This window comes from Nicrophorus vespilloides, unplaced genomic scaffold, assembly GCF_001412225.1.
Source record: "Nicrophorus vespilloides isolate i.1.1-1 unplaced genomic scaffold, Nicve_v1.0, whole genome shotgun sequence".
Lineage (NCBI taxonomy): Eukaryota > Metazoa > Arthropoda > Insecta > Coleoptera > Silphidae > Nicrophorus > Nicrophorus vespilloides.
Window position 1 is genome coordinate 171,759 of NW_017095532.1, and position 18,964 is coordinate 190,722.

At 35.8% G+C, this 18,964-nt stretch overlaps 1 protein-coding gene across 2 annotated transcripts in view; it reads left to right on the forward strand.

The window, feature by feature from the left end:
- Positions 1-18,964, forward strand: part of LOC108569083 (protein outspread) — a 51,860-nt gene that overhangs the window by 30,133 nt on the left and 2,763 nt on the right. For both annotated transcript variants that reach the window (XM_017930492.1, XM_017930500.1), the window contains exons 2-6: positions 4,014-4,094; positions 15,624-15,689; positions 16,078-16,519; positions 17,339-17,523; positions 17,585-18,944. In XM_017930492.1, coding sequence (XP_017785981.1) covers positions 4,014-4,094; positions 15,624-15,689; positions 16,078-16,519; positions 17,339-17,523; positions 17,585-18,944 — 2,134 coding nt within the window. The remainder of the gene's footprint in view (positions 1-4,013; positions 4,095-15,623; positions 15,690-16,077; positions 16,520-17,338; positions 17,524-17,584; positions 18,945-18,964) is intronic.

Below are 18,964 nucleotides of genomic sequence, written 5' to 3' on the forward strand. Positions count from 1 at the left end.
ACCTGCAAATACATTAATAATAGGCGCGAGTGGAAGAGGATCTAAATTCGAACGTGTATTTACATTTACGGTGATTATTTAAATTATTTTAGTCGCATCGTTTTTCCTATTAATTACCTGTTGGCGTAACGGAATCAACAGAAAACACCATTCAGCTCTATCGAACAAACATACTACTGTAGGAGAAATGCACATTTTAATGCAGTAATAGCTTCACTCGAAAGTGAAGCAACTGTTATATACTTTTTGTTAGATTAACTAGATTGTATTAAATGTATTGTATGTATATACATTTATATAAGAGGATACATTTATTCGAGCTACCGATATATTTTTTTTTTCATTACTCATATCTAACGCAGTGTTCTTCAGTATTCAATTTATTGCAATGCGATACGAATGTTATTAGTTCTAAATTTAAGCAATAAAAAAACAATGTAAGTTTTATAGCCCATTTAAAAGCAGAAATAAAATCTAAACATAATACAAAATGTAGCTGTCTCAATTGCATTAACACGAATATGTTTTCAATAAATATAAATATTGCCATAAGTTTCAAGTAACAACATACAATTGTAAATAATAACAAAAAATTATAATTAAAGATGTTTTTAATGAACATTATTTACAAATTCGTCATGATGCCTACAACGAGTGCTGTGTGCGTATTTTGTACTTTTTTTTTTATTTGTTGTTGTTTGCTGCCGTCCGCTTTTTGTCATTGAAACGGACGGTCTCTCCTCCTCTACTTATTTTATTTGGATTTCCGTTGCCGTGCAGCAAAGCAAAGTGAAAAATAAAATCCGAAGCGACCATCGAACATACTGTGGCCTCGTAATAGATTGCATGTTTAGAAGTGATTTGGAGAAGCGATCTCTGTGGAAAAGTTAACTGACAAACAAAAATCGCGGTAATTGCAGACGAAGTAGAAAAAAACAACGAAGAGAAATACAAATAAATTAGATAAAATATATTCGCGGCGATTCGTTCTAGGAATTCCTTTCGGCGTGTATTAATTTTGAGTCATGAAGGTTTGTTCTTTTTTTTGCTCTCTGCTTCCATTTATTTTTCACACAATCATATATATACTACTACTACTCAGAGTAGTACAGCTTAAATACACGCAATTGAAATTGGGATATTTATTGATGCTGTAGATAAAACTGCTTCCTCTTTCCTAGCTTTACTTATTTAATGACTTTGTATAAACAAATGTTAGTACTTAAAAAAACGAAGGTATAAATAAAGTGCGTAGAAAAAATATGTGTGCTTCTAAAATTAGGTCAGGTATGTTTAACATTTTCCCGTTAAGTAGCTGGGGAAGTGAAAAATGTTTATTTGGTTTGATGATTGCATCCCATTCCATTTTTAGTGCGGCGACGACGATGATGATGGTGGAATTGAACCACACAAATGATTGCAAGCCCGAGCAATCACGCGAACCTCTCTTTGAAGTATTTTAAATTTTATGGTCATCACGTCGATGTGCAATGTGGGATTATTTCTGTCGCAATTCTAGATGGGCTGCTCCGACAGTGTTGAGTGCTAAAGAGAAGTGAACAGCAGGGACGTGAAAAGATCGACCAGAGCACGTGCGTTGCGTCTCGTTAAAATGCAAAGAGAACCAACAAAAAATGAAATAAGTAAATACATTTTCATATCTAATGCTCCGAACACATTTTATGTCTGTTCATCTTCGTAATTACAATATTTACGCGTCTAGCAAAGTTTTAAAGTCAATGTTCGGTGTAAAATTACATTTTTATTACGTAAATATTAATCTCATTAAATGAAAATCCCTTTAATTATAATTTTATTACTTGGATAATCTTCTTATTTAAATCTGTAGGGTCTATCTACTTTTATCATCTATGTAAATGCATGTTTAAATATATTACTTCTTTGTTAAGTCAAATAAAAAAAACTATTTTAATCAGTTTATTCCAATTCATTTTTTAGATATATTTAGAGAAGATTGAGATGGTTTGAATACATTTATAATATAAAATGAGACAATCTGGTTCTTTTACTTAGTTTAGAAATGCTTTTTAAACATATTTGAACAGTATCTTTTTATTTTCCAGGTTCTGACTTATATTATCTACTAGTTGATTTACTCGTTCTTTGCTATAGTGTTTTCCTCGAAATCTAAACGAAACATGCTTATCATATTCCAATTTAATATTAAATTTTACAAAAAAAAATCGAAAACACAAATCCGTACGATTCCGTGATATATTTTATATTTGCTGTTATTGTTAGATATCTCTTAGTCTTTCTAAGAATCTTCATTTACGTTTTAATCAATACAAGAGTTTAGTACAGAATGGTAACTTACAAATTAAAAATAGATACAATTTATAATATAATCGTATCAATACTGAGTGATGCGATAAATATTTATTGAAGTTAATTATGTCTGATATGCCATATGCCATACATAGAGGCAACAACAAGCAAGAATGCTCGCCTGCAAGGATTTTTGGAGGCGAACCAGTGGGTGACTTTTGCGAAGTTTCGATTTTCTAGTCCGGATGTATATATATGAATCCGATACATCTACATACTTATATGGTCACGACTTCAAAAACCGTCAAAATTGGAGGTTTGCATAGCCGATGTTTGGAATCGTTCGCTGCATACACAAATGAAGATAAATAATTTGCGCCAGGCTGAAAAGATCTTCCATGACACAGATTCCTCTCTCTCGCCATTGGTTTCACCGTGTAATGCCTCCTGGCCATATCACATACCTTATCTAACTCACCTGCTACACGCTAATTAACAACTCGCGGATTTGTTCTTCCATTCTCACTTACACACAAATACACACACACTGATTAAATAACATTATTTTAAAGGCGCCTAAATCAATTCACATGCTGGAATTTCCAATCATACAATAACTTGTTTTCTCTTCTCTGTATTATTATTATTATTGTTCAGAAATAACATGAAGATGGCCCTGAGGTTAATGGAACAAGTGAAATATATGTCAAATGGCAATTGTTCGGCGATTCTCACTAAAAGCGTTACGAGTTATTTATTAATTTCTTTATTGGTGTTTTTCTAATTATTCTATAGATATAATTACACTAAAATAATAAAGTTATTTCATTTTATTATATACTTTAGTATGAACTATAGAATTTCAGTTTCAAGAAACAAATATTTAGATAAAATAAATGTATCACAATAATTTTATTTTGTTTTCTTATAGTATTAATAATATTGATTTAAATAAATATATTTGTGTTAAAGGATTAAACATCTCTAATTACCGTAGATTATCTAGTACAGTGGTTGCCAAAGTGGTGGTCCGCGGACCACTAGTGGTCCGCGAGAAAATTTAGCTGGTCCGCAGAAAAATGTGGAATATACTTACGTTATGTTTTAAGATGCATTAAAACATGATTCAATTCATAACAATACGCGACAAGTTATAAAAACTTCTGTCGTATACTGTACACACTGGCCATTTTTTTTATAAATATATTAAACACTTAAAAAATCCTATTAGTGGTCCGCGGGATTTAAATTATGAATTAACTGGTCCGTGAGGTCAAAAAGTTTGGCAACCGCTGATCTAGTAGATCTTTCATTGTGGAGTATTAGTCTTTGCTATTGTAGATCATGTATGCCACTATGCATTTTTCATTGCATGTACGTTTACTTTATATTTTGTAAATATAAAATATTATATTAGTAAAAGTGTTTCTTTTTTTGTATATAAGTTTTTTTTTATTATAGAAATTGAAAGTGAATGCAACTTAGTCGTAATTTTTAAGTAAATGTGAATGAAACATACTTTCTACGGAACTAATTATTCTTCAGTAGAAAGTTATGTCATACGCGAATGCAATTACTGGAATTGGTCACATTCCATCGCAAAATGTATCGATTATCAATCTATTACATTGTTTCATCAAGTGAGCAAAACTTTCGGGTGTAACAAATAAGATGATGACAATAATAATGATAATAAATGTTGTTTTTTGTTCTCTCTTTTCCAGGCCAGTCGGTCTATAGCCCGAAGTGGATACCTGTTTGTGGCCCCCGACTGGGACTTCTCTGTGCCCCTCAATAGGACGAAGGTGAGCCCCAATGCAAAATCCATTTAAACTTTTCCTTTTTTTGCTTTAAAGCGAAGTGCATATGCAAATGCCGCGCGCGTGAGGCTACCGAAACATTCCACGGATTGCTGTGCCGTGCGGCCGTTACGGCTGTCCCAAATTCTTCTATTTGCCAATAACGAAAAGAATTCGCAATTACCGACTTGTATAACGATTATTGTATGTGCGAGTAAGCGAATAAAGAAAGAGAGTGAGTGAGAATCAGAAATAAAGAGAAAAAGATAGTGTTGATTTGTATGGTGTCTGTATGCTGTGTGTTTGGAATATTAAGATTTATCGAGCCTTGAACTCCTCGCACTCACCTCAATACCGAATTATTACAGACGTTTTTGTTTTATCAACGTCTCTCCGGCCGCATATTACTTCAATATGTGAATTAAGTTACCGATTTATAGCCTCAATTCCATAGTAATTTTAAAAATCATTCATTTTTGAGGCTTTGCATATAAAAGTTCAACATACAAAATCAGTATTAAATTATTCCAGATCTATAGTACATTCTCCTACAATCTCTACGTAAATGTTACATAACAATTCTTATCTGGTAACATCGATCTGTTTACATTTTTATCAAAGGTATTACAGATAAGAATTTCCACTTATTTGTTCAAATATTGAGATTTCAAACTTTGGTTTCCTTTTAAAGACATTTTTTATCGTACTGTGCGAGGTATTGTTGTATTTGTGTGTTATACAAATACCAGTGTTTCACAACCCAAAATTTACCCGGACCGGTAACAATATTACTATTGTAAAAAAATATAGCTCTACTCCATTAGTTTCTCCGTGAGTCAATTATATTAGTGTCGCAGACCGACGATTGAAAAACGCTGCATAGATCACCTGTTTTTTTTTTTAACATAAATTGAATTTTACAAATTGGAACTAACCTTAATTTCTTATTTAGTGAAGTGACAATCAGTTGATATATGATGCATTAATTGAATACGAAATATAAATAATTAGTTAAATATGAATTATGGTTATGTTTGGGAAGTTAGGCGGAAGGAACACATATTTGATTCGGTGACGCAACGGTGAAAATGGGAACAGGGAATTGTTGTAACTTTCGGTTTTAAGGCGGAAAATCTGCTAAATGTTAAAAGATTAATAATAAAATAGCGAAGATTACTAGTGCAAGGAACGGTATCTATGTATGGGTTTTCATTGGAGAAGACAATCATAGGTCGTGAGAGACGGGTGCGTGTATCTTCTCTCCGCCTAAGTTGAAATCTCAATGCACACATACAATATTAGAACAAGGATATGGGAAAGTTACTCCTTACTAATGTGCCGTTGGCGATATTATGGTGGTTGTTGTCAATCTAGAAAATTTCCAATAGCCTCTATATCTTTATCATCAAATTGACCGATGCATTTGATTTACGAAACGATGATTTTGCCAATGTTCGACATCCGATCGAGTCTTCTAGTTCTCGAGACGAGCAACAACAACAGCAGTTCAAGTTCACAGAATCGAGTAGTAATGTTTCTGCGAAAAACGACGCGAGTTTCAATGGTAATGAATGGCATTCGCACGCAATAGGGAATAGAATGAAATGTCGACGATGATGGAAAAGAAGAAGAACTCGACGTAGCAGACTATGTCTATATATAGTGCGACGCGAACGCTAAGAAGAGGAGTTGAAAGCAGCCACTGCAGGACGTTATGTAATTCTCCAAAAGTGCAAATCGAAAATGTTTTGGGCCATAAAATAGTAGTATGTGCATGGGAAAAGTGAAAACGCCGTGATGCAACAGCATTCGCAAAAATGGTACCTAAACAACAACAGCGAAGATCCGCAACAACAATTACATTAAGGAAACCATATTATTACAGTAATTTATATGTGAAATGGGATGATGATATTTAGATGTCGTGCTCCATCGGCCCGAGGAGTCACATTCGATCTTCTCCTCTTCGAATGCGAGTGCAACTTTATTAGCTGGGATCGTTCGTCCCGACAAAAGATCTAATTAAAACGACGCCATCTACTCTATTCTGTCGGTGTAATTTTCATAGAATAGGAGGAGGCTTCGAAGCGGACGTGCGTTCCGAATGACCGGCAACCCGTTTCCGATAGATGCATGCATACCCAAAACCAGGAAGTCGAAAGAGTGAAGGGCAACCCAAAACCATCGACTCTCGACGCCGGTGAAACAGAGCGTCTCAAAGCAATAATCTCCTTTGCCACACACCAGCACTAATTGCTATCTTTAAATCACCACTGCACTCGCTATATAACTAAGCGCGCTACTTGTGCCATTCGAAAAAAATTCTCACTACAATAGAATCCGCTATCGTTTTTTGTAATAGTTCCATACAAAATTATCTTATTTTAATAACACATAAATAATTACGTTAAAATAATTAGTTAGTTTTTTTGTAACAATTTGTACAGAAAATGGATTTAATACGTTAACGGTAATATCAATTATTTAAGTTAATAATAATTTATAATTGATTGTACACATTTTATATTATAGTTAATTAATATACTAGAAATCATCAAAAATATTATATTGGGTTGTGGTCCAGTGGTCGGTGAATAGTTAGGTGTGAGGAGATTTTTGATTGTAGTGTACAGTTGTGGCTACATTTTATTGCAGCTATCTAGTTTGTGACCTTGTGTAGGGTGAAATAGAAGAAACAAAATGAGAATTTTTGGCATTTTATGCTGAATTATTTTCGAAAAGAAAAAACGCAACTCAAGCGGCTAAAAAGATATGCGATATCTAGTGGGCATCTGCATCTACCTATCGCGTCGTATAAAAGTGGTATCCACAGGTCAGGCGCGGTGAGTTTGAGCTTACAAATTGAAGCGCTCCAGACGGCCTATAACAACTGACACGGTCAATATAATCTGCGGTGATCGAAAATCCACATTTTACATTGCGTGAGATAGCGGACATAATCAATGTGTCGCATGTAACAGTTAGTCCAAAGACATATCAATGCTGATGGTTACGTCAATCGTTCTAATGTGTGGGTTCCATATGATCTGATTGAACGCAGCGTATGCTCGTTTATGATCAGCTTATTAAGAGAAACCAGTAACAACCTTTTCTCCACAATTTGTTTACTTTAGATGAAAAATGGATACTCTACAATAATGTTGTGCACTGTATGTCTTGGTCTAAAAAAGATTGTGCTCCCCAGACATCACCAAAGATTAGCCTAGTTTCAATGAAAAAGATGTACATTTAGTAGGATTTCAAGGGTGTTGTCTATTATGAGCTGCTACCGAATAATCAAACTATTAATTCGGTCAAGTACTGTAAACAACTTGATCTTCATAATAAATGACGAATATGTTTTCAACATGACAATGCTAGACTTCAAACATCTGTAATCACAGACTTCGCACCGTCCGACTACCATTTGTTTCGCTCTCTACAAAATGACTTTAACAAAACAAAAATGGAATATTTGGATGACATCAAAATTCACCTTGACATCTGGAGATGGCATAATGAAATTGCACGAACGTTTGAGTCCTTTTTTAGAATGTAGTTCTTTTTGAAAAAAAGGTTGAAGATACGAACGGACTTATGTAACAACCCAATATATGAAATAAATTTAATACTCATTGTAACAGTTCAGTTTGAGACGCTGAAATGATAAGACGTGTGTTCGGTGCTCCGTCTTAGGTTATTCAAATTAAATTGTGATAATCAGTTTTCCTGTGTACAGTTGTAAACAAACAATAGTGGGTGAGAACAAAAAATAGTAGTACCAACCAGAATGGCGGACAAAGATTCTTCGGACGGCGAGGAGTACGTTCCACCCAAGCCAGGAGAAAAAGGAAGAGACCCAAGAAAAAACTGAAATAAATATACCAATTCAGGGGACCAAAAAAATAAACACGCGGCAAAACGTTACCATCCAAGCAAAGCAAGTGAATGCGGAGAGTTGCAGTACAAGCAGCAGCAACACAGAACTAAACAGAGTCCATGCTGAGCTGGTAGAATACAGAGCAAAAATTACCAGCTTAGAGACTTGCTCAGAGGACAGGGAAAATTGCTTTTGCAGCAGCAGCAACAACAACAGCACCAACAACAACAGCACCAGCAATAACAAAAAAACAACAAAATAAAAATAGCGGTAATGACCCAACGGGACTACTAGTGAATAACCCGTATTCTGTTTTAGCCAGTCTGCCAAACGGCTCGGAAGAGTCCCAGCCGAAAGACACACCAATTAATAATCCAACCGTACCAAAACCAGTTTCATCCCAGACGTGGACGACATTAACAAACTAATCAAGGACTTTGATACCGTCGGGAAGAATGCGTACACGCTCAAATTGGTTGGGCAGAACAGGTGAAGGTACAAGCGAGCGGTACCAATGACTTTGAAAGAATTAGCGTGCTAATCAAAGATAAACACATCCCATGCCACTTCTACCAGAAGAAAACTAAACGCTCCTCATGCAATACCGAGGACATAAAAGAGGAAATTAAGTCTTTTGGCCACACTGTACGGAACATAAGTGACAGAGATTCAAGCAAACAACTTCCCATGTTATTTGGATATATATAATGTTGTGTTTCTGCTGCATCAAAAAATATCCTTCGAAGCACCGATTAAGAGAAGGGAAGTACTGCAGTGCCTTCGGTGCCAATGCTATGGACACACGAATAACTACTGTTCCAAGCAGCCGCGCTGCATGAAATGCGGGCAAAAGCATTTTCAGCTGAGTGCAGCAAATCACCAGAGACACCAGCAAAATGTGCACTGTGCGAAGACAACCACCCAGGGAACTATAAAGGGTGATCAGAGAGCGGACATTTGCCTCACCCAGACAACAACTCCGTTAACTCCAGCAACTACACCCGTTAACCCAACAATACCAGGGAAATCATATGCCCAAGCAGCGAAAAACCAAGCCGAAGCTATAACCGTAGACGATGTACAGCCATCCGCATCTTCTCCAAACCAATCAGAGAAGCTTTACGATATGATGATGCAACTTATGCGACGGATGGACACTATGTTCGCTCTCATCAGTGAACATGTCAAGAATACGGTATATGCGACGGATCATCCTGATGGTACTGCACATGCAGGAACAAGAAGCAGCATTAAGCACTACCCAGTGCCGAAATTTCAGGAAGAGCACTTGCAGGCAACAAGCGTCGTTGTAGAGGATTGCAAACACAACAACAAACTTGAGCACTTTGTCGAGTTCTTCGACATTCTAGGTAGTCGCTTCATTGCTGCTGGAGACTACAATGCGAGCATACCATGTGGGGCTCCAGACTTACAACATCAAAAGGTCGATAGCTACTGAAAGCTATGCAATCGCGAAACCTCACACATCTATCCGCCGGTAAACCAACCTACTGGCCAACCGACAGGGCCAAACAATTTGACGTACTGGATACCGGCATTGTGAAGGGTATCTAACTACCTTTCCATAGACACGAGTTTGGATTTTTCATCCGACCATTCGCCAATACTTGTAACACTGTCTTCGGAAATTCTGAAACGGTATATCGGTATAGCTCAATTTAATGTGAGGCAGGTTAAGCTAACAATACTAGAGTTAAAGCTAAAAAAAGCGCCAGGATATTACTTGATCACAGCAGAGGTCTTGAGGCAGCTCTCCAGTATCGGCATTAGGGTAATAACGCTTATCTACAACGCAATCCTCAGACTCGGTATATTTCCATCACAGTAGAAGGTAGCCCAAATCATAATCATCGCCAAACTTGGAAAACCAACTGACCAATCAGCCTCCTGCCAGTACTGTCTAAACTGTTCGAGAAGCTGTTGCTGCGAAGACTGAAGCCCTTCCTGTTGGATAGTCATCTCATTCCGGAACACCAGTTCGGATTTCGTGAGCGAGATGGCACTGAAACAGGTGCATCTTGTGGTAGATGTGATTGGCAAGTCTTGAGGACATTTCCTCACAGGCGTTCGACCGAGTATGGCATGGAGGATTGCTATATAAAATTAAAAAGTGTCCACATGAATATTACGAAATATTCAAATCGTACTTGACTGGGGGCATTTCCAGGTCAAGCACAAGGACGAAGTGACCACGCTACGCCCAATCCTCCCTGGTGTCCCGTAGGGAAGTGTTTCTGGACCCTTACTCTATTTGATCTTCACGGCTGATCTAACAACTCCTCAGCACGCCACTATAGCCATATTTGCTGATGACACCGTTGTTCTACCATCCCACCAAAACCGAACTAAGCCCCACAGATACTCCAAAGAAGTCTGAATAGCATCGAACATTGGTTGAGAAAGTGGAGAATCAGGGCTAATGAAACTAAGTCGGTGCACGTAACGTACACAATGCGTCGATAAACTTGTCCACCCGTTACACTGAATGACAGTGTCCTACCACAGACTGATTATGCTAAGTATCTTGACATGCATCTGGATCGTCGACTCCCCTGGAAAAAACATATCACGACAAAAAGAAAACAGCTGGGACTGACAGCTAAACGATTGCATTGGCTGATGGGTACAACTGTGGGGATCTGCTTGTAATACAAGTATTAACATCATACAGCGGTTCCAGTCAAAAACGCTCAGAGTAATTGTTCTCTGGTTCTCGACTAACGAGTACATACATCAATACACTGGAGTCAGATTTGTGAAGGATGAGATAACGGAACTCAGCAGCAAATACCAACATCGGCTGGAGAACTATTCAAACCTCTGAGCTTATACACACTGAATCTCATCGACGAAGATTGAAACGATTTAAACCACAGGACCTCCATAATTGCTTTTAAAGTTAGTGTTAGTGATGTCTAAATTGAGAATAAGACTTATTTGCGTGTATGCGTTCGTCAGTTTTTCTTTTATAAGCATTCTCTTAATACATATTTTTATTTTTTCATTAATTAATCCAGAACTAGAGCTTGTTATCTGTTTTTATTTTTTTATGCTTGTAGATAGATTGCTTTGTAAAATTTAAAAAAAATGTAACAGTTGGTTATTTAGGATTTTTTTATTATGATTTATATTTGTTTATGTAATATATATTTATATATTTAAATTTAGTTAATTTAATATTAAACATAATTGTATCTATTCCAAATAATGATTGTTATAAATTAATGTAATAGTTTTTTTGACTATATTTTATGTAGTCTCGAATATAAATAATATCATTTAAAGCACATTTTAAACAGTTTCACAACATAAATTATATTTGTAATTTACTATAATAGTGAAATTGCTATATATGGATATATTACATGTATGTTTGTGCGTTTAAAAATAATTCTGAAAGCGGAGAGTAGTTTAGCAGGAAAATGTAACAGGAAAACGTCCGTCTTGCAATGTTCCAGTAACCCGGAGGGAAGGATACAAAAAAACAGAAGAGAGATAAATGAAATTGAAGCTAATAAGAAGATATAACCAGAAGTGGAAAGCCGAGTTTGTTTTGGTGTATATGTATATACGTTGACGGCTTCAAGTACATCTATAAACACAAACTGGGTTATTCTAACCAGATACCGTAATTTGTTATCTATTTTGCCACACCTGCCTCACATTATGACAAAATTTTTGTTTGCGTTCTCTTGTAGGAAGGAACAACGTTGTTGGCACTTCGTTCCTGTCTTCTTCGAAATCATTTTGGTTTTATTATTGTTTTCTCTCTCCCTCGGCTTACCTCTAACATGAAGTGTATAAGTTGAACTCGTCTGAAGTCTATCATTATCTCTAAACATCGCCGAAATAATGAAATTTTGCACACCGCGCCTATAATTTACCATTAAGCCGGACAGGTTTAATCGCAATTAAAATCCCAGAATACATACACAAAAAAAGAAAACAGATTAATCAAACGATGTGAGATAGCGATGGAATCAATATTTCTCAGAATTTCTCATTGTTTTCTTGCGTTTCTATACAATTAAAAGATATGTGATGAAAATAATGCGCTCCAGAATAATAGAAGAAGCTCTAATGACGTTCTCTTGCATCAAACAACAACAACATAAAGAACTTTTGCAATGGGAGCCACATTATTACCATCAAATTTGTTCGTATTTTTTCCCAAGCCATTTTCTACTCATGCATATTGTTTGATGCTGCTGTAACGACTTACATAAGAATATACCTTGTGAGTGTGTGCTTTTTTTTCTCCCATCGGATCATTTCAAATATCTCAAATGCAAAACCGATCACATGCTAATGAGTTCTTCTCGCTTGATCATATCTCCATATTCAGTTATATTTAAATTTCACATAACGCTTACTCATTTAATTTACATTTTTTACCTTGTATGAAAATATAAAAAAATATTTAAATGTTTCAATTTTAAGTTTAAAAAAATAGTAGTAAAGTGCACTTGCAACCATTACTGCACTTGCAACCATTTAACTCTTTGAACGGCTAGATTATTTGTAAAATGTATTTATAACAATAAAAATTTATATGCATAAAAACAGTGCATAGTTTTAATAAATTTTCTGATTAGAACGTGGTAATTCCTCTTTGTACATTGCATGTACATCCGCCCTTTATAAAGTTAAAACTAAATTAAGCTTATATGTCTTTGCTTGTCCTATTATAATTATATAATAGTAAATAGGGTTGTAACTCATTTAACAATTAAATATAATATCAACTCATAAAAGTAGAATGACAACTGTCATCGTATGCCATAAATTATATATGCATATTATTTTTGTTTGTTTTTTTTTCTATGTCATTCGCATTTCATTGATGTAGACGGAATATAATTGCCACGCAATGTGTGTACATATATGTTTTTCGGCCAGTTAGCTTGTTGTTGTTCCACTGATCCATATTTAATATTATTTCAGTTCAGTATTTTGTAAAAGTTGTAATGATATGAATGCCCCCGAGAACAAGTAAAACAAGTGTAAGAAAAAGAAAAGGAGGACGAAAAAAAAATGAATATTGCAATGAGAAGAAGAAGTAGAGTTGCCCGTATCTGTGGAATCAATTATATATGTACGGATTACCGAGAGATGTTATCTTCGGGTCGTTGTTTCTTCTTCCTTTCAGTGTATTGAACCACATACGGAATTAGATATAATAACCCACATTAATCATAATTATCGTTGGCTCGGTTCGAATAAGTAAGAGCGCATGAACGAGAAGAAGAAAATAATAATAAAAAGAAAGGAACGAACGAACGAGCGAAATATTGTGTGGTGTAATGATAATAAAAAGGGGGGATCGTTAAAATTACATTACGCCATTCGCGGCGGCGGCGTCGGCAAAAAAAAATCACCAAGTGACTGTAATCTTTTCGCTGCTCCTTTTACGATTTATTTCTCTAATGAACATGTTGAAATCGTAAAACGACGTCTACAACTTAAGTTGTTTTTCTTTAAATTTTTAATTAATCAGATTAAATGTATTTTTTTTTGTAACAGAACAAATTAATAATTGTTAATAGTCAATAATCTATAACATCCTTGAAAATATTCAACACAAGTATTTAAAAAAAAGAAAACTTTACCGATATGTCAGAACCTCGATTGTCGAACTCATTTGATTTCGAAGGACTGTTAGTATACTAAATATGTTCGAAAATCTAAATGTACAGCGTACATTCATTTCAAAAACAAGGCTTCACTGTATAAGACAATTATTAATGTAGAAAAATTATTTATTATCTAATGCGAACATTGGATGCTATTCAATTTAACATAATATACAGTTAATACAATTAATTACTTGTAAGAAATCAGTTTTCTTTTACATACAAATAAGAAGTCTATATAAATTTCAATAGTTTATTTAAAAAGTTATTGTCTATTCTTTTTAATTTCAGCTATCTCCATCCATTGATATGTATTATATTCGGAATTCAATTATTGGATCTATGATAATTATTCATAATAATGAGATAAATAAGAACACTTCAATTGGAATGAATTATTATTTAATGAACATAATTTAAATTTATGCTTACAAATATTTATGTCATTTACGTGCTTTAACCAAAATTATTTACCATAGCAGTAATATTTTGTGTTGAGTTTGGAATTTTAAAATAGGGATCAGCGCTTTTTTTTATTTGGTATAACTCAAAGATGTTAGACATTTTTAGTCGTATAAAGTACGTATGATACCAAGTCAGCTACTTTGATTCAGTTGTTTGTAAAAACGCAGATTTTTTTATAACGAATCAGCAAGTTTATTTATTAAGGATCTTCTTACTACTCAGTTACTATAGCGAATCATTTTAAAATTATTAATGAAATTATTTATAACAAGGGCTTCCTGATTTATTTTTTTTTTATGTCGTATAGTTGTGAATAAATCTGTTCATCAATGTGAATATTAAGTAAATTTAAGATCGCGGTTGACAATAGATGGATAATCTTTATCGGCGGATAGTTACCATTATGATTTGAACATTAGTAATTACTAGTATATAGATTGCTAGTATATAGATTACTAATTCTAGTGATTTGCAACGCTTCAGCCTTTTTGTGGTTTCACTGTTGTCGAGTAGGCCAATAGCCAGATTTAATAAAATGAAGAGATTTTTGTCTCATTTTACTAGCGTAACATTCGAAATAATTAGTTTTTAAACTATTAGCAAACGACCAAAAATTGCTTCGTGCCCGCCTCTGATATATAGAAACCATATAAAGTATATGATAATCTTGGTGAAACCATACTTCACATATGTAATTGTTTCATAAATAGATAAGAAATCTACGAGGGCGTATGTATCAGATTTTTTTTAAATATCGGAGAATAAATGAATACAGTGTGCATTGAATAACGGGAATAACTTAATTACTATTAATAATAATTATTATTAAATTGAGGATAAATGAAGCATGAATCAAATATGTTATTAAAATTCTACATTTGTTTCATTGGTTGATTAGCTTTAGTCATTCTTAACCCATATCTTGGCCTGTAATAATGACATAATACAGTGGGAAGATTTATTGCGTATGCCGCACAACAAAGTAAGCAGAGCAATTTATATAAGTATGGGTGGGTGTCGCATTACACGGGCAGAAAACCCGAGGCGGATTTTTATTAACCTTGCGAGTGGGCTATACGTTTTGTTTGAGGGGGTAAAAGACACCTCTTTTTTCCTACTCGTACTCGTCCTCGTCTCGTACATTTCATTGTTGCCTTTTATTTCATCTTAGGTGTAAAAATTATAATGAATATTGACCGAGTTGAAATGTTAGAAATGATGAGGTAGGTTGGATTGTATATGTATGAATAGCAAAGGACTGTGAATGACACGTGGGATGTTTAATGGGTGCGGAACACTCACGTGCGGTCTGACCTTCATTTTCAACCCATAAATGCATGTAAACCATAAACCCTATTTAAGGAGGGAATCATCGAGGTGTACACACGCTCACACATTGGAGGCCCACATAAAATTTTAAAATGCACTTTTATGCAACCCAACGTACATTCATTTTGTGTAACTGCTGCGCCCGCCTTCTTTTTTATAACTCCGCCCAGCGAAGTTCATATTTTCATTTGATTTTATTATTTCCAGAGGTGGCAGAGACGCTGGTTTGTGCTATACGACGATGGGGAGTTGAATTATTCCGTAGACGAACACGTAAGTAGTAACTGAATATCTTTCTTGCGGCTTCTGTGCAATGAAGTTCTAATCCTTTCATGTTTTGTAAGTGTTGAGAGTAAGAAAGACAGGAAATAGTCGCGTGCGAACTACTTTAGCAGCAGCCAACTTACAAACATACACACGCACATATGCACACTTCCAGCAAAAGAGTATTAAAACTATTTGCGGTTGTTGACTTCTGTAACTTTGCACTATAGACTGAGAGAATATCATGTGATATTTATAGTGTACTTTCTTCATCTGCATGTGCATATGCTGTTTTACATATACGTACTAGCTATATCAGCTAGATGCAAATCTTATTGCCCTAAGAGATTGGATTGTTTCTAATATTTTATTTTGTATTGTTTACTGTATCTGGTAGCCTGAGACAGTTCCACAGGGATCCGTAGACATGTCCCAAGTCCTGGAGGTCACCGGCGCAGAGCAAATTACAGGACACCCTCATTCGCTTGCATTAACTGGTCCCGATAGGGTGACATTCGTGAAGGCGGCCAGCAGGGAAGATGCTCGATGGTGGGCGGAACTTCTAGCCGTTTTCCCGCGTCGTCACAAACGGAATGCCACTTTCCCTGGTGGCAGAGCATCTCCTTCATTGCCGCAATTGGGACGCAGCGCATCGCCACAACCACCACGGCCGAGACATCTTTCCTGCACGGGCCCCAGCCCTCGTACCAACTTCACAACGCCACCCCTCAAAGAGGAACGCGAGTCACCTAACAGAGAGGATGTCAGGCCCAAATGGCCGCATGATATCTCAACCAGCGTTCCATTAACAATCGAACCAACTCCTAGTCCAAGAATTGGTACGAAAAATCATATCTCTGTTTTCATTAATTGTCGGTATTCAAAGAGTGAAAACATTAATTACACGCATTTTACTAAAATGTATATCTTCTAGAACAGCGGTCGCCAAAACTTTTTGACCTCACGGACCAGTTAATTCATAATTTAAATCCCGCGGACCTCTAATAGGATTTTTTAAGTGTTAAATATATTTATAAAAAAAATGGCCAGTGTGTACAGTATACGACAGAAGTTTTTATAACTTGTCACGTATTGTTATGAATTGAATCATGTTTTAATGCATCTTAAAACATAACTTAACATGATGAGTAAGTATATTCCACATTTTTCTGCCGACCAGCGAAATTTTCTCGCGGACCACTAGTGGTCCGCGGACCACCACTTTGGCAACCGCTGTTCTAGAAGATATTCCAAAAGCTATAAGTAGTATTATGAAATTGCATTAGCTTAATAACACATCACATTTAAAAAAAAAATTAAATGCAGATATTGAGAACAAAATTGGGAAAAGAGAGGAATTGGAAGAAAAAGACTTGTTCAACTTGAGGTAATAACTGCGGGCAAAAAATATATAATTTTGAAGAAATATACCACACTTTAATTGGATCTAAAAGTTTAACTCTAAAACCATCAGGAAAAATGAAAAAATTATCACTTTACCTTCAATTTATAAATAATATAATTAGCAATTTTACTTAACATGATTCAATATCACCTGACAGTTTTCAACCCTTCGCTAATCTAATTAAATGAAAACTCTTGATTAAGTATCGATTTATCAATTGTATATCAATTATTGTTATTTATTTATTTGATAGATTATGTGATGAGTTCCGGGTCTCCTCCGACTCGCGATAAGCTGAGATGTGAGGATAAGGCCCAAGCGCGGGTGCGCCAAGATTGGAGGAAGGAGAGATTCCGAGACATCGCAACGGCTCTCACAGACAGGTCGCCTGAATCCAGCCTTGCATTACCGGCCGAAGGTTTGCTGCACCTAAAAAAGGTAATTACAAAATTACGCATACAGTCTTCTCTCATCATCTCAATGACGAATTTAATTTTAGGGTTGGCTGTGGTTTAAAGATCATAACAACGGTGAATGGCAGCGCCTCTGGTGGGTTCTGTGCGGACCGACGTTAAGCGCTTACAAAGATCAAGATGAGCAGGCGATTCCGGAAGTTTCAGTCGAATTAAGCACTGTCACGAATTACAGTGAGATACAAACGGAAACACGTTACGGATTCCAAATCCAATGGTCTGGACCGACGTTAACTCTAAGTGCGATTACCTCCAGTATACGTTCGAACTGGATGCAGGCATTCAAAAAGGCGGCTCCTAATACAGAAGCACCATCCACTCCGGCCACGCCTCGTTCGGCACTTCTTTCGAGTGACGAAGAATATCGAACAGCTTCCGAAGGAGGCCGAAGAGATTCCGAAGATTGGAGCGAATACAATCCGACATCACCGATGGAGAAAAAAACATTGCTAGGTAGGGTAAGAGACAGGAACCGTCTAAGACCCAAATTACCTCGCAGCCAATCGAGACAATCAACTGTGGACAGTGTATCAACAGATGAACTGGACACTGGTTTTAAAGACAACGATCAAACCATGACTGCTGAAGTTGACGACCTCAAAAAACAACTGACGAACGCCTCGAACGATTTACAAATGCTTGAATCAGAAATCACACGACTTAAGAAACAACAAACCGACTCTGTTATTCGTGAGAAACAATCCAAAGAATCAATATATAATTTAGAAATGATCGAAAAGGAACTGTCTCAAAAGATAAAGCATGCCGATGAAAAATTCTCGAAGGAACAGAAAATTTGGAGTAGGCGGATATCAGACTATGAACGAGATGTTAGTGAAGCCGAAGACAAGTGCAATTCATTGTCACGCGAATTACAGACAAAGCAACGAATTGTAACCAGTTTGCAAGAGGAATTAAAATGCGCAAATGAAAGACTGTCTCGACATCGTCTCGACAACGATCGTATGTTCAAAAAACTACAAGAAATCGAAGGCAAGAACTTGAACAAATCAAAACGAATGGCTTCATTGACCGACTTGACTGATATCGATCTGGATATAGATTTAGATAACCTCAACCAAAACGAACTTATCGAACAGTGCATTGATTTGCGGAGCAGATTCGAAAAAGCTGTGGTTGAAATTCGCGCAGTCAAGAAAGAATTACGCGAATCTCATTTGAAATACGACGAATTAGAGTTAGAAAATGTCAGCCTTAAATCTAGTTTAGACATGGCAGAACAAGAATCCCAAGCTCAGTCTACTTTAATGGCAAGTCGAGTACAGGATTTGACAAATAAATATGCAACCGTTGAAAAACAAGCGAGATCTTTGAAATCAAAACTACAAGATTCTAGAGAGAAGAGAAGATCACTATCGCTCAAAGGTAAAACATATTTGCATTTA